Genomic DNA, 27898 nt, shown 5'->3' on the forward strand with positions numbered 1-27898 from the left:
GTGATATCCGGGCACCAGAGGTTGAGTGGGGACAAGTTTCCCCATTCATCACAACTAGTGCCCTGTGTTCTTGGATAGAGAAACTCTATCCAAGAACACATACTACTAGCAACAGCAATCTGGATGGCTGTTGCAGTCTTGTAGTATGTGTTCCTGGATGGAGTTTCTCTATCCAAGAACGCAGGACTCCCTGTGTTTTTGGATAGAGAAACTCTATCCAAGAACACATGCTCTTGCAGCCCTTAATAGTCCCTAAAAATAACCCAAATTCTCCCACCATTGATTTCAATGGTGTTCAAACTCGGCATTAGATCACCCGAACAATATCTCACTATTCAATTGAATAGCTGTCGAATCGAATAGTGAGATATTCGACCAACACTAATAGGCAATACAAAAGTAGGCTTGATATGCGATTTCATACTGCAAACATTATCTTCTCTGAAGCTCTCAAAATTTTACAGTGGTTGAAAATCTTACTGTAATGTTATCTTTCAACATCAGTTGACACTTTCTTTTATTCATATGGTTTTTACATCTGTTTGGGATGACTTGGACATAAACTGGTCTACTGTTGGGTACCCCAACAGCCCGTAACAGAGCCCGTAACAGGTTTTTATTATTCACAAATAGTTAACTGTTACTTTTAAAATAAAAAAGAAATAAACAAAAAACATATGCAATACTTCTCTGTAATACTTATATGTAATACATGCACAAAACTCATGTTTTATCTCTTTAAAGACCCTACAAATACTGACTTGCCAGAAGAAGTCCTGTTGTCAACAGTGAACACACAGCAATATTATGGACTGATTTGTGACAACACTGCCTGGTTTTTAGTGGCTTAACTAAATTAAATGAACATTCCATTGCTTCCAAAGTGTAGGCATTATTTGACTTGACAGCACTAAATTTCTTACATTTTTAAAAGGTTCACCTATAAAAAAAAAAAAAAAAATACTTTCAATGGTATATTTTACAGACTATCAGGAAGCAAAACAGATAAATTCAGTGTTGAGAGTTTACATAAACTTGAAAAGACACAAAAACCAAACTTAAAAGCTGTCAAAGGTCACTGCTAACTTTTGCATTTCTATATAGTAAACTTTTCCAGAATAAAGACCTCTCTTTTACTTAAAAAAACCCAAGCATTCAAATCTAGAAAAACAGTTTTCTGCTACAGATTTACTGATAATAAACAAAGAGCTGCTAGCTTCCAGTATTAATAAATGAACTAAGCAGAACAATCAGGCTTTATGGATCTTACAAACCTATGATAGTTAATAATTCAGCTTTTTGTAGATAAAATATTTGCCCATTTGAGAAAATGAGAGAACATAACCATATCCCCCATTTAACCAGTGATTAATTTAAGGATTTACTGTAAGAATATTATTTCTGCTTCTAGGGACACATTGGTAATATTAGTTGTTTGCGTTCAACTGATTTATGCCCCTGTTTGTGTTTTGCATTGTTTGATGATTTATTAATATTTTTGCAATGTCCTTATTTTGCATCAGAATAACTGATGTAGCTTTGGTGATACTAACTTTGTTCTGACTCACAACCACTAATAAAAACCTCTTTTTCTTATAATTTGCTTGCCAAATAAAATTAATCTTTGGAGGTGGGAGGGAGGAGATTAGTTTAAATTGTAATTTCTATTCGTTTATGCCAGTAATAAATATATCTGAAATAAACATATTGCGCATACACATAAGGAAAGTTCAAATAGTCAAAATTATATATTAACAATAAAAAACAAATGATTTGCTTATTCCTGCAGGATTTGAGAAGAAATGCAATAGGAAATTAAAAAGCAAAGACAGGTGTTGTAAAACAGTTGTCCTAATGAGCTCTCCTTGTTCTATTGTCTTTCATACTTTTGTTTATGTTCTTATTGCTTGGAATTATTTATTCACTGTGATATAAGAGGTTGGAAGATGATTGGCTTAAGGGCTAATTTCAGAAATGGAAACAATAAACCAAAGAACATGATGAAAAGAAAATGATCAAATCAAAGAACATAAATATTGAAATGTTGGGAATGTATGGAAATATTTAGTGTATTTGGGCATTTTTTATCAGGTAAATAGATGATTTTTTATTTACATGCCAAATTAACTTCCCCCACATATTTTACTGGGGGGAGATCTCATAGCCTACAAAGGAAGAGTTTCTCTTAATCACTATTGAATTACCAGTCTTCATTGGGAGAACAAGCTAGAAAACAGGGATACAACCATTAAAACTTTTCAGGTGCTGTAACCCTTCTCCAGACAAGAAAAACAGGTGTTTATTTGCTGTGCATATAGACAAGGTAACGGTCCAGTGGAGACATTACAAAATCTCACGTCAAATCTCATGAGACCAGCAATCAGGGGCAGCAGTGCTTTAACGGTGTTGGATACAATGCTGTAATTCATCTGTCTCTGCAATGTTGTGAGGCTCTAATGTGCGTTCATTGGAGCGGCTAATTAAAAAAAGCATAAAACTTTTTTCTTTCAATGGGATAATTTCTTACTGAAGATTGATGTCAGTAAAGTGCTGTACACACACTATATTTTCAGTTGACATGAGCAGGGTCATTCAACTCAGGGGACAATCATCTGGTGTGTATGTAACTTTAGTAAAGATGATCCTCCTGATTCTGAGTATGTAATTTTTCAGTATGTGAAAGTGGACTAAGAATCTATTGGAAAGGCTTTGGGAAAAATTCCACCTAACCATCCTTCGGGGCTCTATTTAAAAATTATTCCCCCAGTCAATTCCTCTAAAAAATGTTATGGTCATATTTTTCTACAGGTCTCCTATTAAAACAATGACTTGTTCTGCCACATAGTGGCCCATTGTCAGGAGTGCACAGCAGTCACAATAGGAAATAAATAGAAAAACAAATTTTGTAAACAAATTGAAAAGGGGAAGATTTATAAATAGAGCCCTATATGTTTCTATACATGTCCACTCTTCAAGTATAACATATATATATGCATTATGGTAATAATTGGAAACAACCTTGTTTACTGTAGACTACATTTGTTTTAATATTATCATTAAAGCTGCTATGATTCGTTTTAATTTAGTTTTTTTAAAATGTCACTTAAGGTTCAGAAACTTCATTTTTGGTTGACTTGTTTGAGATTTTAAATAACATGGTTGATACCTACTCGCAAAGAAATACAGATTATTCAACAGAACATACACCCACTAAACAGTATAAAGCTTTGCAGTCCTTGAAAAGGCATACAAGGTGTGATACTTGAATCTTGTTTTAAAACCATTACAGTGGATTCCACTCTGCTCACATCCCTTGGCTGGCACCCTTGACTTAACCATTGTTCTGTGCTCATCTGTTGATCTATACAACGTCAAGGATTTCAATTTCAGTTAAAACTATCACCATTACCCATAATGCCATTCTAGGGAACCCCTCTTTCACCCCTAAGATGGAGGACCAGATATTTTTCAGATTGCAGGAGGAGTGAGTGTGGAGAAGTGGCTCACTATACACAGCAGAGTCATCTGATCATCTGAGAAACTTTGACTGTGCCTTAATCTAACTTATTAATTAGACTTTTGGAGATCCATGCAACTCCACCACTAGGGATGAGGGAGCGAAATTTTAATTAATTTTAATTCGATCTTGCAGCGAATCGTGCTGTTCGATGTAAATTCCCCTGATTGCCCCTGCAGTCCTGTAGTATGTGTTGTTGGATAGTGATTCTCTATCCAAGAACATAGGAGTCCCTTGGCTGTGCTCATCATGAATAAATGCAGCCGTGGGAATCATCCTGTGATGATTCCCGCGGCTGCATTAATTGATGAGCACAGCCGCGGGACTCACACTAACAGGAGGAGTACTGCGGCTGCATTCATGAATGCAGCCATGGGAATCCTCCTGTGCATGATCCCCAGGCACTAGAGGTTAAATGAGGGCTGCACAGGGGGATTCCCTCAGCTGCTCTCATAAATGGAGCTGCGGTACTCCTTCTGCCTCCCTGGGCACTGGAGGTTAAATGAGGGTTTGCCCTCATTTACCCTCTAGTGCCCAGGATCGCGCACAGGAGGATTCCCACAGCTGCATTTATGAATGCAGCCGCGGTACTCCTCCTATAATGATGTCCTCGATCATCCTTTGGGTCTGTGATATGGGTTCGCCGAAATTTCGACGACGAAATTTTCGCTGGAATGTCAGAGGCATTATCGCTCATCCCTATCCACCACTTCTTTCGCTCACTCCCCCCCCGGATTCATGAAGTAACCATCCTAAAACACTTTGACACTCAATTGACACTCAATGTCATTCCTATATTTAGTGGTAATACTCCCTATAACAGAGAACTAAGATACTTACCTTGACCTATAAGTAGTAGCAAATTCAAGAAATGGGGTATAAAATCTTGTCTTGTTGTGTTAGGACCCCCGAGAAGCTCCATAGTTTTTCCCCTCAGTGTCCAACTTATGCTGGCGATGTGGACAAGAGCAGGGTGGTATGTTACATATATTCTGGTCATGCCCACGGCTCTGCCCCTTCTGGAACAAGGTGACCTCTCTCATCCAAAAGATCACTACCCATCAAATATCTATAGATCCCATTGTTTTTCTACTGCACCATAATACCCTATTGGAAGAGACATACAAAGGTTCCATAATTGGAAACCTCATCACTGCAGTTAACTCATGTACCCCACTAAGCACCCGGTTTATTTCGCACAAATTCAATGCTATCTGGGGCAGTTGGAAGTATTACAAAGGAGCCCCAAAGTTTAAGTGTCACCTGGACCTTACCTTTCCTAGACATTGTATGCTGTATGTTGATATTAGATTTCTGTGTGTTACTTGGTATGTAACTTCAATGTCTGCATATGCCTCTCACTCTTTCTCCTTAGGAAACATATTCGCTAGACATTTTAAGCTTTTTACTAATTTTGATTACTAAGCTTGTTGTAATCTTGGTCACCATAAACTGACAATAGACCTAAATGTGCATTCCCTGCTGTCAATGTTTGTTTGCCTTTGTTTATAATAAACTTGAAAACCCCGAAATAAAGGATGTAAGAAAAAAAAAATAAAATGTTTAGATGTTACAGATTCACTTTCTTGTAGAAACATTAGCTATACCAGAAATTATGTTAGCAAATCTGAAAGGATTCCTTTTGTAATGGACAGATCCATTTTAAATAGCGCTTACTATTTGTAGACTTAGCCTGCGAGTAAAATGTTCATTAGAGCTACAGAGATAACCTGGTTCTAGGATGGATTGTCACATGAGTGCTATCATTCATAGAGACTACCAGCCATAGCTCTATATATGATATCTGCAGCCTGACCAATCCCAAAGCAAGTGTTAGGCAATTGTATATAATTCTATATTCATTGGTTAAGTTTAACATAATTGAGGGACTTGTCCCAGGTGTTAGAACCAATTTAACCTATAAAACATACGTAAATTGTCAATTTTTATCCTACCTAAGATATCTATCTACCTAACATATAAAGTTTCTGCCAGATACAAGATCCTGTAGGGTGATGTTTATTAAGCTTTTAAAGAGAAGTTAAAAAAGGGCCAATTAAACCTACTAATCACCTACTCACATTACCAAATGCCATTAGATAAATAAGATGGGTAGCTAAAGTTCACTTGTGCCCAGACACTAATGGGATTTTTGTTACTTTGGTCAGTGTTTGTAGAGAAGTAAGCGCATTAAATAGTGGCATCTGTATCACTTCTGTAGAAGCATCAATGGCATATACAAGGAGGAACAGCATACCCTTTTTACCAGGAGAAAATGATTCTACTACTTGCCTCGATGGAGAGCCTGTATGGGAACTGCGACAGCATCTATGTTGAAAGCTCTATGTAGTATCCTAAAGTCCTCCTTGTACATGACATTGATGCTCCTACAAAATTGACCTTATCTGGACACAAAGTGGTACAACATACAAAAAACTGATGAAGCAGTGTGTGTGAAACTCGTAAAGGAACACTTTTTGTAACAGTGTATTTATGATTGTACCATTATGGTTACTGTAGTGTATTTTTACATACTATCATTACATTATACTATTTCTATTGTTTGTACCTTAAAAGTCCCATAATAGCCTTTTTTTGTAGATAAGTTTGTAAATTAATAGGGATGTGGTACAAAACATAAGGACCTTTGCTACTTTTCATTTATGCACAATATTTCCACCACAGTTGAAAGATTTTTTTATATTATGTAATATGCATTTATTGCTCTTACAGAGAACACACCAATAATATATTTGAATAAAACATTTTTTGAAACAAGCAATACAAGTATTAAAATACATCAGCAATCGTACCTACTAAAATGCAAATTTAACTATGGATGGTCAATATTGGCTTTTTTTTTGCTACATATTGAGTTCATTGTATTGTCACCACCATTTCTAGGGATGGCCTGTAGGAACATGTTCAAAAAGTTAAATCATGCTTTGAAGTAATTAGAGATAATTTGTATTGGGATTTATCTTGTTGGCATCCAATTACTTCTATTTACTATAGTTTTTAGAACGCTTAAATGTGTGGGCATTATTTATGTATTTAGTAAGTATTATTTAAATTATCATTTCATTAATAGTGAAATTTTAAAACCTATCTTTGTCATTGTTTTAAAACTTTTTTTTTTTAACTATTATGAGGTAAAGTCTATCTGGGGGTTGATTTATTATTAAGGGTGATTCCAGATTGGAGCCTTCAGATTACAATCAGCACCCCAACAGGCCTCCACATGTATAAGGGGGCAGGTTTTGGGAATGAAGCCCTCCCCCCAAACTATAGACTCCCAATTTTGGAGGAAAGCCATATCTTATTCTGGACAATTAGGGTATGGGCAAGAGGAAGGACACAAATCCTCTTACTGTCCATTCAGGCTTTATGCCTGCAAGGTTCTGGTTTGAATTATTTAGGGACCGCATGCAGTTTTTCTAAAACAATCTTTTTTTACATTCACACCTTTTAGGCAGTCCAACCATGTTTTTAAATAATTTGTGTATTTTCTTGTTACAATTTTTCTCATATGCAAGAGTCAACAAGTAGCGCCATACTTCAATATAATATACAATTGGGTTTATTTGGGAATTACAGTGTTTAAAGGAATGTTTCTAATTGATGCAAAGACAAAAATGTTATTACAATTACAATATAAGTAACTCTTCAGCAGTTTTAAAAATACTTATATAAATCACAAACCAGTTCTGTTCCAAACTGCATTGCTAGTAGGGTAACATCATTAGATGTTTAGATGTCAATGCCCTTTCACTTACCTGCTAAAGGGAAAAAGCAACTCAGCAGTACACTGATAAGAACAACTTTCCACTGTGCACTTTCGACTTGTAAGCATGCTCAAAGTATTATACTGATTTAAATTAACAATGCAATAGAGCTTTAACTGGATCAGAGTAGCAATATTCCCTCTCCCAGATTAGGTTCAGATGCACAAGGAATTACAGGAAGCAATAACTAAAATTTCAACAAATTGGAGGTGTTTTATCAATACCAAGGTTGCCAGTTTTATTGATTTATGCATATATTAATGACTGTGCACAGGTATTGCACAGTAGCAGTATAGCGGTATATGTGCATTGGTTTGCTAAGTTAAGATAATGGGCTTGATTTATTAGAGCCCTCCGAGGCTGGAGAGGATACATTTTCATCCATGAACCTGGGTGATCCAGCAAACTTGGAATTGATTTCCTAAAAGTCATTTGCTATTTGTTAGCAAACTTTTTCAATCCTGGACCAGATCCATTCCAGGTTTGCTGGATCACCCAGCTTCACTGATGAAAATGTATCTTCTCTAGCCTTGAAGAGCTTTAATAAATGAGGGCCTATAAGTCATATTTACCAATGGAATTGAGGGTATTTTAACACCAAAATAATGAAGATTCACTTTTGCAATTATGCAATTATGTCAAAAGCTATGTTTAAATGTGTTTTTTCTGCACATGGTTGGATAACTAAAGTAAACCTTTACTTTTTTGTGAACATTCTCAATTGCCTCATGGTTTGTAGAATGTCTAAGGTCGGGCAAAATCAAAAGTAACCTGTAATAGCAAGCTGCAATCTTTTAGTTGTACATAGCAATTTTTACCATTAAATAGGCACCGCATTTATGAACAGTTGGAGAAAGATCTGACCTTTTCTGCTGTTTTGTGGTAAACAGAAAACATACAAAACTGCCAGCAAAAATATAGATCCCAATAAATAAAATAAATATTGAATTTTATCATAAAATGAAATAACACTACAATTTTGCTACTTGTCTTTGTTGTCATTACTAAGGTGATTACAATAAATAAATACCACAAATTCAGAAAATGAAATACTCTATATTTAGGGAGATAATTCAGTGTATCTTTTGCCAGATGGTTTAGCAAAATAAAGCAACATATATTTTTCAAAACAAAAAAAATGAACAACAATATAAGATTACAATAAATCCCAAAAGCAATGAGCCCAAACAGAATAGTACAGAGTTGCTCAATGGCATCACTCTTTGTTATCAGTCTTTTCACCCTATTAATGGTCATGCAGAACATTATTCTTGGACTTTTCGGAACAGTGTTTTTTATTTCTCACAAAAGAAGGATAGTTAGTTCCCAGAAAAAGAAAAACAAAAGGGAAAAATAAATAAATCAAAAAGGTAACTTTAGGTGTAAATAACAAACACTTTTTAAAATGTCCATTTGTGCCTGTTTTAAATGAGACTGGACAGATAGGAAATGTTGGATTTGCAGACCTAGCAGACAGTCAGCAGTATGTGAGGAGATCATGCCAAAAGATGACACACAATTTCTACCAGGCTGCACAATCTTTTATTCCATATAAAAAACATAGAATACGCCAAAGGTAGTACTAGCTTGGATATAAAATAATCTTCACTACTATATTTGTTTGTGTTCTATGGTTCCTCTTATAAATATATTAGACTTCTACATCTGCCCACCCCTATCTGCAAAAACTATTGGATGATTGGGATTATACTTATGAATTTTGTATTAACTGCAAGTTCTTTTTCTAGTTTCAATTATTTATCCCCAGCTTCCAATTTTCTTCCCCTTTTCTAGCTTTTCGTGGCTTGTCAATGTCACATATCATATGCACACCTGACAGTCACCAACATTATTAGTTACAGAACATCAACTTTAATGTCACTTTCTTTGTAAATGTTTTATTTTAATCCAATTTTTTAATCTTGGCTTTTCAAAAAGCAAATAAAATGAAAATTTATCACTAATATCATTTTGTAAGGGCAGGTGCCAAATGTTACTTACTTATCTCATTTGGCAGAAAAAAAATCTGTGCACCTGGGGAGTTGCTGACTCCAAATGTACATTTGAGTAAGAACAGACACTGCTATCTTGTTGCCCCATAATAAAATGGAGACACTGGACCTGATTTATTAAGGCTCTCCAAGACTGGCGCAGATAGACTATCACAGAACCAGGGTCATCCTGCAAACCTGGAATTGTTCTGGTCCAGAAATAAAAACATTTGCCAAATAATAGCAAATTATGTTTAGGAACTCCATTCCAGGTTTGCTGGATCAACCAACTTCACCCATGATAGTCTGTCTTCTCCAGTCTTGTCAAAGTTTTAATAAATTAGGTCGACTGTGTACTGAGGTGGCTGCTTAGCATTGTGAAATGACCCACTATGTAATGCAGAGTCTTAGTTTGTTTTAGCAATAGGTTCACTATACCGGGGCTCATATAATTCAAAATCTGAAAAACAATACCATATCCCTTTTTGATGTATCTCTAAACCTAAGCAATAATATTTAGGATATATTGCAGCTTCCTAATGTACATTTCCTAATGTAGATTCTATGAGGATTTCTGATATTTTATCCATATTTTCACATAGGAATCTTAATTGAAATACACTTCCTGTCTAATGGTGACAACCTTCACTTTCTGCTTTGTGTTACTGCACTTGTGTGGTTGTGTGCCAGGCATATAGTCAGAGGTAATGTAAATAGTAGAAGGACAGCACTGGAGATTGTGCTTTCTCGCTCTCTCACTGGAGATGAAATGACAATATTCCCTGCAGTTTAACAGCACGTCAAGATAGTAACCTCAGAAACAAAGAGTTTAATCAAGGTGTGCTTCTAAGGTCCTGCTATCTGGACCTGCTGTTAAACTGCAGGGAATATTGTCATTCGACTCAAGTGAGAAAGAGAGCACATGGAAAAGCTGCAAGTTGTATTTTATTTGGATTACCTTGATCATGTTCTGAATCAATACTAACCTTCTCTTAATTACCTTCTCTGCTAATTGGTAAGGGTGCTGTAGATTTAAATGCAAGTATTGTCGTTGTAAACCATTGTTACCTAAACAGCTGTTGCAGCAGTATGGATTACATAGCTGGACTTATTTTTTTTGGGCAGTAGTTGCCATTGCTAAATACCAGGGGCTGACTGTACAGCTGCCTGGGGGCTCTTTAGAACCTACAGACCCTTGTCTTTTAGGTGCTGTCTGACACCAGCTGGTGCTGACTCTGCCCCTGCTTGTTCCACATCTCCTTATGTCAATTACAAAGTTGCCCCTAAAACAGGGGAAACCTTCCAACAGAAACCTTGTTCCTATGCCAACTGTTTAAAGTGCAACTAAACTCGGTGGGAGGTTAACTTTTGCCATAAAGAGAAAGCATGCACAGCATCCTAGGTAGGCGCCATCTACACTGCTGGCTCCACAGTCGACTTTCGTGAAGATGACGATCCTATTTAGTAATTGGATGATGTAGCCCATGCACATGTGCAGAAGTTATGCCCTACAGTTTAGAGCCTAAACCAAAAGCCACCAGGAGCCAGGGAGTTAGTGTTTTGATAAAAGAGGCATTGCATGTGTTTTTTGTTTTCTGAGTTTAGGTACCCTTAAACTGAGGATTTCCTTTCCATAGAAAATGGATCCTTTCACTTTCTTTGATTTTATATATTTTAATCCTCTAAAATCTCCCAAAAAGAATAAAATATTTTGTTTTTGGTTGTTTATGTTATTTTTTTAAGGTTGATACAGATCCAGTATAGTATTTCCAGTGTCTCATCTCATGTTGCCTCTGAAGACACAAGCCTACCTTACTATAGATGTATTTTATATAATACAGACTCCATAAATTATTCCTAATAAAATTCTAATTTCAATTTACACAAATATTGTAATGGAAATCATGGCAAAATATGATGCCTCATTTGCTGTGCAATGACAACAGAGTAAAGTGTTTTTGCTTTGTAAAAGCATGTTAAAAAGTAGCCAAAATAAAATTACAGAAGTGTGATTCCTAAAGTATGTGAGCCCTTAAATGTTAATAATTTAATGTCAGATCTTATCTGGAGGATGTGCAAGAGAACAATTGTTATCAATCACCACAGATCCAACAGTCTCTCCGGTATTGTATTCCTAAAAGGCCTAGCCGTAATCTATAGGTTTGTTACAAATCCACATAAAATCTTCAATAAAATCGACCCATTATGAAGTAGACAAATCTAACAAGCAAAGGTGGCTGCATGCAGAAGCAATCATGTTAGCAATTATAATGACAAGCAATTTTGTTTACAACAGGCGGAAGCATTTTACAAAAAGCAAATGCCTTTTTCCTAATGTCTCCATTGTCTGGTAGAAAAGGAACAGAATAAGCAGATTTTACTAAAGGTGTAAAAACTTTCACACAAAAATTTGTTTGAATAATAACTTAAATGATTCTATCAAATGATAATGTTCAAATTCCTTTAGTAAATCAGCCCAACTATTGAACAATGTTACAAATTTCTGAATGATGTGAGACATATGTCCACTTACCTGTACACTTCTTTAAATGGCTATTCTTTTTACCATGTGATCCCAATTTGCAGCCAAAGTTTTCTTCCCAAAATTCAGCAAACCAAACATTTCTTCGATTATTGGCCAAAGACCGGCTTCTAAAGTATCTATCAAATCCTAGTTTTATGAAAACAAAATTGATTGTTAATTGGCAGTAATAAGACTAAAATAGTCTTTAAAAGTCAGATTAACATTTAGTGTATGGCTTTTTATTTTGTAGTATTCTCTAAATGTAAAGATACAGTTGTAAGTTTTGTTGTCCCATAGGCATTTAAAATGTCATACATCAGGACAAAGCAAAGATCTGTGGAACATTAAAGAATGCTTATAAAATAATATAAGTAAATAAATACATCAACAAATCTTTAATCTCAGAGTTATTGGAAAGCTATAATTATTTGAGTAAAATAATAACAACTACCTAGTTGAATTAGACCAGTCTATTGAGTTGGGAACATTACCTTAAATTAACATAAATTTGCATTGTTGTTATCTAAATCTTTTGCCTAAGTTATCCAAAGACATGAATTGACAATTAGGTAATACCCACAAAGAAGATATATTCTAAATATGCACATTTAATTTGACCAAAGGTGTACATATACATGATTCCAGATAACTCTTATTTTATTAAAATCAGTAGAGATTGCCTGGAAGATTTAATCTAGACTATTGATTTTTCAGTCGCGAATATTCAGCCAAGGAATATGTGGAGAGCAGAGAAATGGACAGAAACATGAGGTAGTGGCCCAGTCAAACCATAATTGGCAAGACTAGGCAAAGATTAACTTTAATATGAAGGCGCTTTATGAAAATGGAAATGGTATTTGTGATGCTTGAAATTTGGGGGATTAATGTACAAAAGTAATGTATGTTGACCATTAGGGAAGAGCGAGCAAAATTTTTAATTTCAATCTTGCGGCAAATCGGGCCTTTCTTCCTTACAGAACATGTAAGCGAGAACGGCCTTGTGATTGGCCGATCAACTCCATTGAGAGTTCATCTGGAGTTCGCCTCCAATTAGCTGTGACCACAGGTTCACATGCTCCCCGGGCTGTACTTATCAATGACAAGTACAGCCTGGTGACCGTCGTGGGAACTGAACTCAGATGAACTCCTAATATGGAAAATTCATTGAGAATTCATCTGGAGTTTGCCTGCAGTCACAGCTGATTGGAGGCACCTGCGTGCTTCCAATCAGCTGTGACCACAGGTTCCCACGCTCCCCGGGCTGTACTTATCAATGATAACATATGATCTGTGTTTAATTTATTAGTCAAATAAAATATCAACTAGTTTATAAGCAAACTTTTTAATATTGTCAGACTGAAGTATTAAAGTACTGGAGTATTTTCCTAATTTTTACATCAGAATAAGTCTATGACTTGCATTATATATTCATTTATAGGTTATTATAGTAAAAAAAAAAGTCATACCATCTATTGAAGCTCTCTTTGGTAATATTGTAACGGCTCCCTCTGCTATCTCCTCTTGCTGGTATACTGGGGCAATTTTAGAACCCCAGCTGTCTGAACCAATCCAGAGAAAATGTCCAGTCTGGTTGTTTCTTTTTGCCGATTCTAAAATGCGCCTGAAACAAAGACGAAAGAAAGAAATGCTATTGATTCAATTCAAGATGCATTTACTGGATCTACTAAACACCCAGGGAAACAATTAGTCAATCATCCTGCCAACCTGACTTGTGCTTTAGGAATAGAACCTAACACCTAGCCCCGTCTATACCTCATGTTAATTTTCTTTTGTCTAACCCTTAACACAACATGCACTGTCTATCACTCGCATTTCATTTATCGCATTCATTCCTGTGTCTTAATCCACAGGATACTATACAGTTACAGAAGGACAGCTAGATTGTCTCAAAGGAACAGCAGAATAGAATTTGTCTAAATGCAATTGAAATTTGTTACACCTCTAGTCTCACAAGAATATCCTTGTCGGAATAATGTAAAACTGATAAGAAAAAGAAGTTTCTGCAATTCTCTTGCTGCTAGAAAAGATCAAACATGCCACATACAATAGGAGGAAAGCATCACCTTATGTCATCTTCATTTGCAAAAATGATTACTGCCCGAGCATGAGGGGTTTCCAGCAGGCGTTTAATGATTTTATCAAATTCTCCTGGCTTGGGTTCTCGAGGGATTTTCAGCGACTGGGCAATGCAAACACCACCTGTGAAGACATAATACACTCCATCTCAGAAAAGCCACATTTTAGGGATTACTGATTATACTTCTGGTAAACTACATATGGATTATATAAATAGGTTTATGGAAAAACAGCACAATTTACTGTACAAAATGCCTGCTTGATAATAAATTGTCCCAATGCTCGCCTCATGGAGCTTCCTCTAACATTTTAATAGGATTTAATTAAATTGAATCTTAAACAATGCATTCAGTACAATAAGAAACTGCAATATAGCAATTAAACAAGAATTGCTTATAACAAATGAAGACATTTTTTGAGCTGCTTATGCAATCTGGGAAACATTGTCATGATACCAAAAGTATATGTAAACCAAATCATTTAAACTTCATCATTAAGCTTTAGCATTGAAAATTAATTTAAAAAGTAATCTCTACGTGTTTTAATCTCTACATGCTTGGGTTTTTGTATAAAATAATATCTGGGGATTCCATCAAGAAGGCCATTGTTCAGACACTTCCTGTTAGGTTGACTGTGCATTGCCCCTGCATTCCAAACATGATACTGTATTGCCATTCTGTCAAGCACACAAGTTACTATTACCCACTGTTGTCCCCATAAGGAAAGCTACCCTGGGAAATACCTTGCAGCCACTGTTGTATTACATAGATGTAGACACAAAGTAAATGCAAAAAGATAACAGATCAGTAGCATAATAATGCAACAAAAGATGAAAAAAAGTAAAAACAAGTATTAAGACCAGATGATCTTCTTTATTAACTACAATCAAACTTGTCAAAAAGTTAAAATGTCATCTCAGTTAATATAGGAGGAGCAGTGGGTGTGGTGAAATCGAGATGTAAATTATAAAGGGCATACATATTTGCTCTGCAGTGAGACTAGATGGAGCTGGCAATCACACAATGAAAAGGTTTTCAGCACACAAGTCAATGGAATTGACAGGATTGTAAATAACAGGATGACCCATTGTACATTGTAGATGGATGAAAATCAATAGCTATGGATAGGAGATAATACATATGTAGGTATGTATTTTCACATGTTCTATCACCAGAAATGACCTTTTATAGCCTTTCTTTTACAGTACACCCAGCTATTAATAATTTTAGTTAAACAGAAGAAAACACATGCAGGAGCTGAGTGAAGACCTCCCCAACTATGCTTGTAGAGCTTGGCTGCCATAACTTACCTAAGATTGGTAGGTGTGATGTTTAAACATTTAGTCATAAACTAACATAGATAAATAGACAAATAAATGCTGAAGACAATAGAGAGAAAAGTTTAATACCGATTAAAAAAAGTGGCCAAAGTTATGTGCATTATTCATAATGTCCCTCAGCTCAGCTACTTTACAGATGAAGTTTAAAAACTAAGTAGCTGATCTTGGACAAGGAAGAGAAGTTGGTTGTGATTATTACAAAAAAAAAAACTATGCTGAGAACTTGTTTCCCTAAATTCTTATTTTGTATATGACAAAGATATTAGAATGGAGTGTAGAATTTAGTAATATGCAAACAAGAAGTGGTTAGAATTTTGTGGTAAATCAGTAAAAAATAATTGATTGATAAGTGATTGTTAGATAATAAACATCAGTAATATATTAGGCCACAACAGAAGTGCTATGTATTCTATTCAATGACAGGTCAGCTAAGTGACAATGATGTGGCTTTAAAAGCAAATTCTGACACCCAAAATCAGCATTTCAAGATCACAAATGTATGATTACCCTCTAACCTTCCAAGTGATCAATTCTAACCATAATATTTTAAGATATTTTTTAGCAACAGTCAACTGTCAGTCAACTATTTAATTTGGGAATGGAATTGGTTGACATCCTAAGAACACAGAGAGGTGTCCTCCAATAGAATAGGGCAATTCTTGCTAATATTTTTTTTTCTGAAGGAAGAATATGATGAAGACATTGGCCCAGATTTATTAAAGTTCTTCAAGGCTGGAGAGAATACACTTTCATCTGTGAAGCTGGGTAATCCAGCAAACCCAGAATGGATATCCTAAAAGTCATTAGCTATTTGTTAGCAACTGTTTTCAATTCTGGACCAGAACCATTCCAGGTTTGCTGGATCACACAGCTTCACTGATGAAAGTGTACTCTCCCCAGCCTTGGAGAACTTTATTAAATCAGGGCCTTCTACCTGGCCTACTTAGAAATTTGTCTTAAATTATTACCAACATTGCCAAAAAAAGGCTGATAATGGCAACGGAGATTTACTTAAGTAATGGGCAACCTAAGGGCACTAAGTGAAATCAACATTTAGTACTCTGATTATATGATGGTTGGTTAAAGTAGCACAGAGAAGGAATGCCAGCATACTTCATACAAAAAAAAATTCATACCTGTGCTCAATTTATGTGTTTTATTATATGTTTCTGATGAATCAACTTCACTTAGTTGTGTGAAAAATGCTTTAAGTAATGGTGGATTTCGTAAAGGTCACAAAAAAATGGTAAAAAGTTGTGGCAATAACTGCAGTGGAGGAGTTTAACACTATTGCTTTAAATCCTAGGGTAGTTCTATTTAGTTCTTGTTATTTGTTAGTCTGCCAAACATCTAGCTTCTATTGTCCAATATCTAAGGAGTTACCCTCAAGTTATCCTGTAAAGAGATCTGGAGAACCTCCCAGCATTTATGCATAAGAAGAAAAACACATAATAATTTACTACAGTGATTTGCTTCAAATTATATTATCAACATTGAATCATTTTAAACTCAAATGTTACTGGGAATCTTTTTCAAAATGAATAAAGTATTAATTGCACTATAAGTAAACCCTGAAACACACAATAGGAGACTACCGAACCCCACTAAATACATGCACATGAAAATGTGCATAGGAAGATTTTTAGTTTGTAGAAATTAACAACAAAAAACAAGGTTAGCAAAATCCCCAGGCAAACATAGAATCATGCACATTTTTGCCATGTTCTTCATTTTTGTTACATTTCTTAAATGTAGGGGATAGTGTTTTTTGGTGCAAATGCATTTGTGGTCTTTGCAAATTGCAGATTTAATGAATTTAATAAAGAAATTGACTGCAGCCATCCAATAATGTGCAAGATCTTTTTTTTCTTTCCTCTCTTTGCACAAGATTGGGTATTCTCAACAAAGTAAAATAACCCTTGCAGAGCGATAAAGAGTGATTCCTCCTTAAATCAACCCATTAATTCAAATCAACCAATCAATGCAATTATTAACTGCAAAAAATGTATTCTATTCCATTAACTTTATTTATTCTATTACATTACATTTTTTTACTACATTAGCTTGATCTCTTGTACAGTTACTATGCTATGATTGTGTTGTGTACTCTAATGATACTTAAACAAATACCTGACCCCCATTAATTTTGAACTTTCATGCATTGATGTAAGCTTTTATAATTGACATAACTTTTCAGCAAGCAATATGTGATGTTTCTCACCATTGCTTCTTGTTAGGGGAATGTTTTCTCCAAGATTTTTTGTGAACATTATTGTTTGTATTGTTACATTGTATATGTTACTGTAAATAGTTACCATTTCTATAAAAAGACATGTTAGAATAGTCCCTCTTGAATTCCCTCAAAGCAAACAAATAAAGTTGAACATTTTCAGTTTGTTAAAAATCCAGGTGATTATGTTACTATCTGCTTATTTGTAAACATAAGTAGACTTAAATTTAATAAATTAGAGTTAATCAATTATAACATTCAGAAACATTTCAAATACACAGTGAAATGCATATATTAATTGTTACTGTATGTATATAATGCAACTTTACATTGTAGCTCTGAAAGTTATTATATATATAGTAATTCCTTGGTCTCTCCACTATTTTAGAGAGGGTGACTAACAGACTTGAAAGCAACTGCACCCACTTTTCTGATGAAGTTGGAGCAATACCCTATAAATATTGCAGCCTGTGATTATATTAACCCTTTTATAGCTCTTCATTTATCAATGTGCATTTGATTTTGTTAGTAGTGTGATTTGAAAGCTTGATAGACAATGTATTTGAGAAAAGAAAACTAAGAACAGAATAGAAGTAGGCGAGCAAGGAAAAAAAAGGGTTTAATGCATACTAATGTACATAGGCATTAAGAAATAAATATTCATTATAATATATCAGATTTACCAATCTTGCATAGAGACTCTGTGAATGCTAACAGATATGTAAAATAAGATTGAGTATTTATTGCTTATACATATATACATATACAAAAAAAAAGCTTTAGCTTACATTATCCTATGCAGTAGCATCTTACATTTTTCAGTATGCAATAAACAAAGTTATATTATCCTACTAAAACAGTGATGCACAGAAAAAAAAACAAAGTAAATATAAAAAAGTCCTTAAAATTAAGATATTAGTCAGTAAATTCCAATCACATTATATGGTCATTTTATGGCGGTTCTAAAATTTAGAACTGTGGTTGCCAGAAACCCTAAAGTGAACATGTGCCGCAGCCATGCACACTAAAACATTTACATATTCTAAACAATCAATAAATTAGTTCATCTCTGTATCTATAAGTGTATTAAAATTAATTTTCAATGTTGACAGACAGCTTTTTTCTAAAAGAACAGATTTGGCAGGTTATTATTCCACTAATGGAAACAACTAGAATGTTTTTATAGACTGAACCAACTAAAACCTGGCTCCAAATCTTTATTGTGACTTTTGAGGATCTTTGAGAAGGAAGGACTTCATAATAAAACTATCTAGAGGGGTTAGGAAAGGTTTTTTTCAAAGTTCTTTTACGGACTGTTAAATAGGGAAATCTGTTCATAGACTTGGCTCAGGTGCACTTACAGCATTTTTTTATAGCAGCAAAAAAGGAAAAATGTTACTTATTGCTAATATCAAGTACAAACTGCTAGACATGGACAAATGGACAAAATGGTTCAAATGTTTGGACATACCTTTAGCTACACTAGCCTACTACACTGGCCTTTGTTTACAGCTGTATAATTTGTCAATATCTCATTGTATCTGTATACTTCATTCTGACATGAACATAAGCACAATTGAATTGACCAACCTTTACTGCAGCATTTGTCTCACTTTGTACATCAATTAGATCGATCAATATCACACAATTGCTGTAGACTCTGACATCTTTTGACCTTCTCTGATATGTGAATTAAACAAGTCTTATAGTGTGCAACACTGACTTCTCTATGTGCACAACATGTTTTTCAACAAAAGATTAAAAGTCTCCTTGTGCTTCATACGGTGTTATAACCTAGAGGATTGTTTATTTCAAAGGGCAAGTTTAAAAACAGGTGTTAAAATAGGTGTATGATATTTGGATACCAAAAAGAGTTTGCAAAACTAACAGTGTGAAAAATCAATGTGCCGTGAAACTTTGTAAGGTAACCCATCTCTGCTTTGTTAGATTATAGTGAGATGAAAGAAAATGTTGAAAATCTTTTGTAGAACTTTTATAAAACTTTTAAAAAATAGATATTTTTGTAATAGGATGTATAGTCAATTTCTTTCTGCATATTTATTACATACTTATAATCTTTAATGCTTTAAAGGGGAACTAGCATGATGCATACACAATGCACATTTTTAACACAAACACACAAATAATATAAATACAAAGCTGCCATCTCAATTACTAGAAGCAGTGTTGTCACTTCAGCCCTTACCATATGCCATACCAAGAATCTCACCCCTGCTCTGCCTATAATGTTAACTTTATAATGTGACTCAGACTTTCCTATTCACTCTATCAGTGAATCATTCACTAAGATTGTGAAAGCACTATCTGGGCCTCAGAGGATGTCAGCAATGTAGAACTGCACTCATGTTTTTACCATCTGGGTGGAGCTCCTCTCATTATGTGGTGGGGACCTGCTGGCATTGGACAGTTCTCCATGAGATCTAATGTTTGGACATTACTGGACCCATTGAAGGTGTAAAAAATATTGGTTTAAAAAAATTAATAAAATTAATAAAAGAAATTTTATTTTGCCATTGAGGTTTGCATTTATTTCTAGGTATTATTTAACCCTTTTATTGGAATGGGTACTGGTTGCTTTGTCTCCTTATACTCATTCTTCTGGCTGAAGGGGTAAATAACTGGAAGCCTGGGTTTCAGGTTCCAATAAGTTACTTTCCCACAGACTCCCACCACATTGGGGTTATATTTGGATGATTAATTCTCTCTCCTCCAACAGTGGCCCTTGCCACTTGCCACTCTGGTCTAGTTTTACAAAAAGAGAAGGGTAAATGCTTTAGTGCCCCCTTCCTATTTGACAATTAGGATTCCTTTGAATCTTTACTAGCTGGAAGGGGAGGCTTATATTTCCTATCCATGAAGGTCACAAGCTTATAGAAGGATCTGATTTTTATAGTAGGGGAATCCTAAGCATTTTTTATTTATTTTACTAAAAAAACACAGGATGGGAGCTATGAGGGCTGGGCACTTTGTATGGCAACAACAACAATCAGTCATATTCAGGTAATTACACTAGCTGCAAAATATACTTTTCTAATGAATGCATATCTACATGATGTCAAATGGTTTAATGTGACTGGAGTTTGGCTTTAAAAGAGATCTGTGCCGAGAGAAATGCTGTTGAAAACCCTGAATTTTAAAGTGCTAGCTGTGTTGAAATCAAGCTGATCTTCAGACTTTAATGGATAATAAGGTGCTAACCCTAACAAGTTCTCAGAGAATGGAGCTAAAGTGAAAGCATCAAGATTGAGGTGTACCTAAAAAAAAAAAATAGAATAGAAAGACCCTAAAAGAAAACCATCCAATAAAATAAAATGTGAGAATTTGAAAGTGATTATACAGGTAATATAACATTCTCAGCCTCTTATATTTATAAATGAATATGATTTGTTTTCTCTTTGTAATTCCAGTATAAATTATGGACAATTTAAAAGTCAACCTCTAAGAATGAAGGCATCAATTTAATGATTCTTGCTGGGGGCAAAAATAAGTGCCTTTAAATTTCAATATACATACTCTGCTCTTCAAGATATTGAAATGTTTCATATATGAAAGTAAAGCTAAAAGCACTTAAGTGAATTGTATTAATTTATTAGATGTCATTTTCAAAAGAAAGCAATGACAGAACAGACTTCATAAATATGTATTTTTTGCTGGTTTCTATGTGGTTTGATTTTTTATATCCCATCGCTTTTCTTTTTCAAACAGTATAATATAAGCTTCTTTTTTCTGTCTCTCAGCAAGACCAGACCCAGCCAATAATGTAATGCAAATAGAGCATTTTCTTTGTGTCAACAATGTGTAATTCTACATGCTTGAATCACAGTACAAGATGTAATTAATTTGTTATGATCCCTAATATCCTATATCATTTTATAGTCAAGTTTAAATAATTATTGTAAGGACATTAGGAGGTCTTGGTGTGATTAGAAGAAACAAGATGAATGTAATAGTGTGGTATGTAAAAGCATTGTTGGGTTATTATGTATGCCCTTGACCCTTTTTTAATACTACACAGTGGCATTTCACTATTTAACAATATTTAATTATTTTAGTCATACCAAAGCTGTGATCAGTGTTTTCAAAGCAAAGATTACAGCTCCATTCTCAGCACAAAGGGTCAGCAGATCACACTGTGCTGTTTATAGTAGCATTCAAAGGACAAGGGCTTTACTCTCTGCATGAATTGGTATACTATGTATCATGTCTCCCTTCAGATTTATCTTGTCACTAACTAACAGAATTTAAAAAATGTTAAAGCTTTGCAGTGTGGCAAAAAACAGGAATGTGGACATAGTTAACGGGCGAATTAGATTACATAAACTATTTAAGGTTTAGCCTGTGGACACAGGAATAGCAAAAACGTTTCACTGTTTATATATATTATAGACATTCTTTGCAAAATTGAAATTTTAACATTTCTTCAATAGGATTAAGAAAAAAATGGTAAAAAAGATATGGTCAGCTTTTTTGTCTTTATAGCAACAGACACATACAAGCACTTTGTAGGAGAATGGGGAGCGCTTTTATGTGACTATCCTTACTAGTTTAGATCAGGGGTGTCAAATTCAAATACACAGAGGGCCAAAATTAAAAACTTAGACAAAGACGCAAGCCAACTTTGTCCTTCTCATTAGATATAAAACAAAGAGGTTGTAATGCACGCGGGTGTGGACCCACTGTTCCACTGACTGGGTATACTCCGGAGGAGCATAACTAAGCCACTACCTGGTCTTCACTAGAGCCTCTGATGATGAGGATAGGCTTTGGGCACAGGGTAGCTGCCAGGTTCCACTCTAGAGCGATCCCCAGGTCAGTGGCAAGCCGAGGGGGCTTGCGTGGCCAAGAGGGAGGTGGCAATCAGACAAAGTCCAAAAACAAGATCCGAGGTCTGGGTCAGGCGGCAATCAGGCAAAAGTCCATAAACATAATCCGAGGTGAGGGTCAGGCGGCAAACAGGCAAAGTCCAAGGGTTCAATAAACAAGGTCCGGTACACAGCAAAGCAGACAAAAGAAGCATATTTGCACTAGGAGTCAGACAAGCTAAAACCATGAGATTGCTCAGGCAACTTCCTGTAGTAGGAACTTCCTTTAAATACCTGCAGAGATCCAGCCATAGGCTGTAGAAACAGAGGGCGTGTATGTGTTGCCTCATGGATGAAGAGAGACACACCCAAGCCAGCTCAAACACCAGTGCAAGTCTCCAACAGGAAGGAAACTCTGGCATGGAACACAGGTAGTGGGGTTACGCTACCTGAAAGATAGGACCCGGCGCCCGTGCCTGCAATTAGGAGCAGCTGCGCCGGTACGACCCGCAGGGCTAACAGAGGTTTTGCTTCATATTCAATCTGGAACAAGCCTATGATAGAGAAAGAGGCATAGGATTTTTTTTATTTTATTTGAGAAAAAACTTATGCCTCTTTCTCTATTTGTAGCCTTCTGAGTTAAATTTCAATGGTAACCTTTTTGCACAGGCTAACAATAATGTTAACAATTTTCTTCTATGAAAATCTAATCATTCAAGTCCATGCCTTGGAGTAGCAAGGAAAAGTACAGCTGAAGGGGAGTGCTGGAAATGCCAAACGTGGCCAATGTGGGCCTGGAACTCCCTTTTCATTGAAATAGCGACGCTACTAAAATCCCCGGCATTACTTGCATCTATAAAACAGTTCAATGCGGGGCCACTCATAGACAAAGAGCCAGCTTGTCTATAGACGTGAGTGATAACCGGAATTGTAGTAGCGGCGCTATTTCAATGCAGCGGTGGGCACTTGCAGTTCATATTTAGGATTCCTTTCGAGCGCCAAAAGAAGGATGTTGGGGGGCAGAGTTTGACACCCCTAGTTTAGATTATAACAATAAGTAGACTGCGAGAAACGGGTACAACAGCTTTCCCCACCTTTTTTTAACACGTGGGAACCCTTGGAATAACTTTCATGTCTTCGGAAACCCCTGTTAAAATTACTTTATCTATCACTCACAGTATATTAGCATGATGGTTAGTGGGAAGAATAACTCTTACATTGTTGGCCAGTGGGATAGCCAAAAAGATTATTGGTGTCAGGTAAACCAAGAGGTTGGCATTTCTTATGGCTCAAGGAACCCCTAACAAGAGGAACCCTAGCTGAGAAACGCTTGGAATTCAAACTTATTATATAGGCATAATTTAGATAGAAGTGACACTAATTGTAGCAGTTAATGTCACAATCAGATACATGAAACTAATTTGATATTATGCTATTAGGGGGGAATTGAATACATGTATCTCAAGCAGTTCTAAAAAATGTGATACTTTGTTGAAAATGGATGACAAATGAGATTAGATGGATAGATAAAAATTGAAACAGTTGATTAATTTAAGTATATTTCTCCATGGTCCTCCTATCCTGGGTATGAGATTATTTATACAATATACAGGTTGGGGTTTGAAATTTCTAACCCTATCCCTCTCTATAAAACTCAATGTGACTGTTTGCACCCCTGACAATTGTTTGGGGTGACTATTCTCTACTGCAAAAAGTGCAACTATAGCATTGGATGGAACTTAATAGAATAGTATAGCAAAACTGATTTAGGTGTGATTTTATGGTTTTATTGTTGTCATTCGGTTTGAAGGTTTCATATAAACTCCTAAAGGAATCAGACAATTCAGTCTGTGAAACCCATCCAGTTTGAAACATTTTTGGGACCTTTTGATAAACACAGTTACTGAAATTGATGTTGTTTTTAGAGTGTGCTTTTAAAAATACTACCTAATAAAAAGTGCTGGCATTTTATATTGTTTTTTGTTTGATGAGTGAAAGATGCCTTACAAGTTCTGCAATTCTTGCTACTGTAGTAATAATGTATACAAATATTTATTTTATATATTTTATGTGCACATGTAAGTACATTTTACATAACTGGCAAACATGGGACATCATGGGACAAACTAGGTTATCTAGGAAAATTCCAACCTGGCTAGGTGACAGCAGATAGTAGCGAGAAGGCCTGAAGGGTCAGTGAAATATCAGTTGTGCACTTACAGTGGAACTCATCATTTATTACAAAAAAATCACAGTGTAGGCATGTGCAAATGATTATTTTCACACATCTGCTATTTCTCTAAACTTTCAACTATCCTCTGCTTGGTCAGCTTTGACAGAAGGGTATATTGCAGCATAATAGCAGATGATTTTGAAAAACCCATTCCAGATTTACTTTACTTTATTTAGGTTCTCCGCTGTTCTCCAAGGTTCTACAGGCTTGGAAAACTTCACCAGGTAGGACCATTTCATCTAACATTGCAGTTTTTAATTGTTTAAAAGTGATATTCCTGTATTTCAAACACAAGCTCATTTAGTTATTGTAGTCTTTCTGGACAGCAATCAACAAATTTTGCTCAGTGACAATTATGCAGGAGGATGACTTGTTTTTCACCTTCCTTTGCTGTAAACAATGTAAACAACCATATAAAACATTTGAGAAGTAGAAGTCATTTATTATTGCCAAATGCTGTATTTGCATGCAGCCTTGGTAAACAAAGTCTGAAATCTCATGTAAGCATTGACCTTTACTTTGCAGTCAATACCATGCACCCTTTCTTGGCACACAGAAGATTCTAAAATAATCCTAATAAACTAGATGCATATTAAATCATATACAGAGTGAATGGAAAAGAATGGGTGGAGAACGGTTCTCACATCAATGGCAAGTCAGAATAAACAGTGTGAGCGGAAGGCTTTGCCTTGTAAGATCTCAGCAAAGAATACATCTGGACCTGTATATAAGGCTGCTATAGGGAATGTCTTTCCACGAAGTAGCATACAGTACTTAATATTCTGCACAGTTGTGTTTTTGTTTAGAATTGGTTTCCTTAACATTTTGTGTAGAATCATTATAAAAAATGTGAAACTTTCTATAGGAAATAAGGAGTGAGATTACACAACTCCAAAATGAGTGTTACTCTATTCTATACAATAGGAAATGAATGATGATGTACGTTGAATTATTGAACATGAATACAGGGAGAAGGGTTGATGTTACAGAAAGATACATGGCCGAGAAATCAGTTTGACATATTAAGCTGTCAATATTTGCAGATTTGAATTTATCATCGGCAGTTTTATATTTATTAGATATACATTGCAGATCAATGTATACTTATCGTTGTAAACTCTTAATCTCTCACAAGGACAATGGGAATTTCCCTTTTAATTTATAAAGAAAACTACAATATACCACTGTTGGGGCTACTTTATAAAACTTTTCACTCACGATTTACATTTACCCAAAATGTACACATTTTTCCATTTAATTGAAATGTTTAAAACAACTTATACTCATTCATGCATTATCTAATATATTCCAATGAGAAAATGTGTGAATTTTGGGTAAACATTAGAAGAATCTTGGGTAAAAACATTCATCATTACACTCCTATGAGTAAGCACTGTTCTTGAAAGTACTTTCAGTGCTTTAGGCAACCCCTACTGTATTTACTATATTCACAAATCATAGTATAAAGTGTGGGATTCATTAGGAAAAATGCCTCTTATACTGACTGGAAAAGCACCAATTGTTCATTCCTTAACCTACCAGTAGTTGAGTAACACTTCAGAAATTGTTTTACATAACACATATACATAAAAATTTAAAAAACTAAATTATCTGTGCAAATACCATGCAAGCTTTGGACACATGGATGAATGTAATCCCACCACAACTCAAAAATATATTACTCAACCTGTAAATATTACCTATTATTTTGAATGGCATGTATGACAATTTTAGCATCCAACCACTGCCAGTCCTACAATTATAGGAATAAATCTGTGTTTTTGTACAATATAGTTAATGCAGTGTTTGATGGCTAAATAGTGCCTTTTAGTTAAGCCTAATCTAAAATTCAAAATAGGTAACCACAGCTCTGTAGAATATTGAGCAAGGAAGCAGTGACTCTGCGGCTTCAATAGCAACGTACTAATACGGTAATCTGAAATATTTTATCTCGAGGAGAAGCTACTTCCCCACCTTTACATATAATCAAAGTGATAAAAACTTTTATTATTAATATATATATATATATATATATAAATAAAATTGGATGTATGTATGTATCGGTGTGTGTGTGTATGTATGTATGTATGTATGTTCCACCATCACCCGAAAACACATGGAGACATTTCAACCAAACTTGCTATACATATGACTGAGACTCATGTGAGTGCACCAGTCATCTTTGTGCAGCGCTGTGCTATATATCAGAGCTTTATTTGGATGAAACGCATGGAGACATTTCAACCAAACTTGCTATGTTCCACCATCACTAGGAAACGCATCGACACATTTTTACCGAACTTGCCAGACATATGACTCAGACTCATGTGAGTGCACCGCTGATCACTAGGAAACGCATAGAGACATTTCAACCAAACTTGCTATACATATGACTGAGATGTGAGTGCACCAGTCATCGGTGTACAACACTGTGCTATATGTCAGAGCTATATTTCGATGTGTGTATGTCATCTAGGAAATGCATGGAGACATTTTAACCAAACTTGCTATGTTCCACCATCACTCGGAAACATATAGAGACATTTAAACCAAACTTGCTAGACATATGACACCGCTGATCTTTGTACAGCCCTGTGGTTAATGTCAGAGGTATATAAATGTATAATAATAGTGTGTGACTGCTGGGGGACATTAGAGTGTCAGCTCCTCTGTACAGAAACTGATGGGTCTAGTTCAGACTATGGTATATGTCAGAGCTATATAAATGTATAATAATAGTGTGTGACTGCTGGGGGACATTAGAGTGTCAGCTCCTCTGTACAGAAACTGATGGGTCTAGTTCAGACTATGGTATATGTCAGAGCTATATAAATGTATAATAATAGTGTGTGACTGCTGGGGGACATTAGAGTGTCAGCTCCTCTGTACAGAAACTGATGGGTCTAGTTCAGACTATGGTATATGTCAGAGCTATATAAATGTATAATAATAGTGTGTGACTGCTGGGGGACATTAGAGTGTCAGCTCCTCTGTACAGAAACTGATGGGTCTAGTTCAGACTATGGTATATGTCAGAGCTATATAAATGTATAATAATAGTGTGTGACTGCTGGGGGACATTAGAGTGTCAGCTCCTCTGTACAGAAACTGATGGGTCTAGTTCAGACTATGGTATATGTCAGAGCTATATAAATCTATATATATATAATTGTATGTATGTATGTGTGTGTGTATGTTCCACCACTACTCCAAAACGCATGGAAACATTCCAACAAAACTTGCCATATATATGACTGAGACTCATGTATGTGTACCAGTCATCTTTGTACAGCACTGTGCTATATGTCAGAGCTATATTTGGATGTATGTATGTATGTGTGTATGTCATCACTAGGGAA

At 35.4% G+C, this 27898-nt stretch overlaps 1 protein-coding gene across 1 annotated transcript in view; it reads right to left on the reverse strand.

The window, feature by feature from the left end:
- The window catches only part of GRM8 (glutamate metabotropic receptor 8), a 500467-nt gene that overhangs the window by 170095 nt on the left and 302474 nt on the right, over window positions 1-27898 (reverse strand). The window contains 3 exon segments of the mRNA XM_072401591.1: window positions 11827-11964; window positions 13284-13438; window positions 13902-14037. Coding sequence (XP_072257692.1) covers window positions 11827-11964; window positions 13284-13438; window positions 13902-14037 — 429 coding nt within the window.

Source organism: Pyxicephalus adspersus, chromosome 2 (genome assembly GCF_032062135.1).
Source record: "Pyxicephalus adspersus chromosome 2, UCB_Pads_2.0, whole genome shotgun sequence".
In the NCBI taxonomy this organism is placed as follows: Eukaryota; Metazoa; Chordata; class Amphibia; order Anura; family Pyxicephalidae; genus Pyxicephalus; species Pyxicephalus adspersus.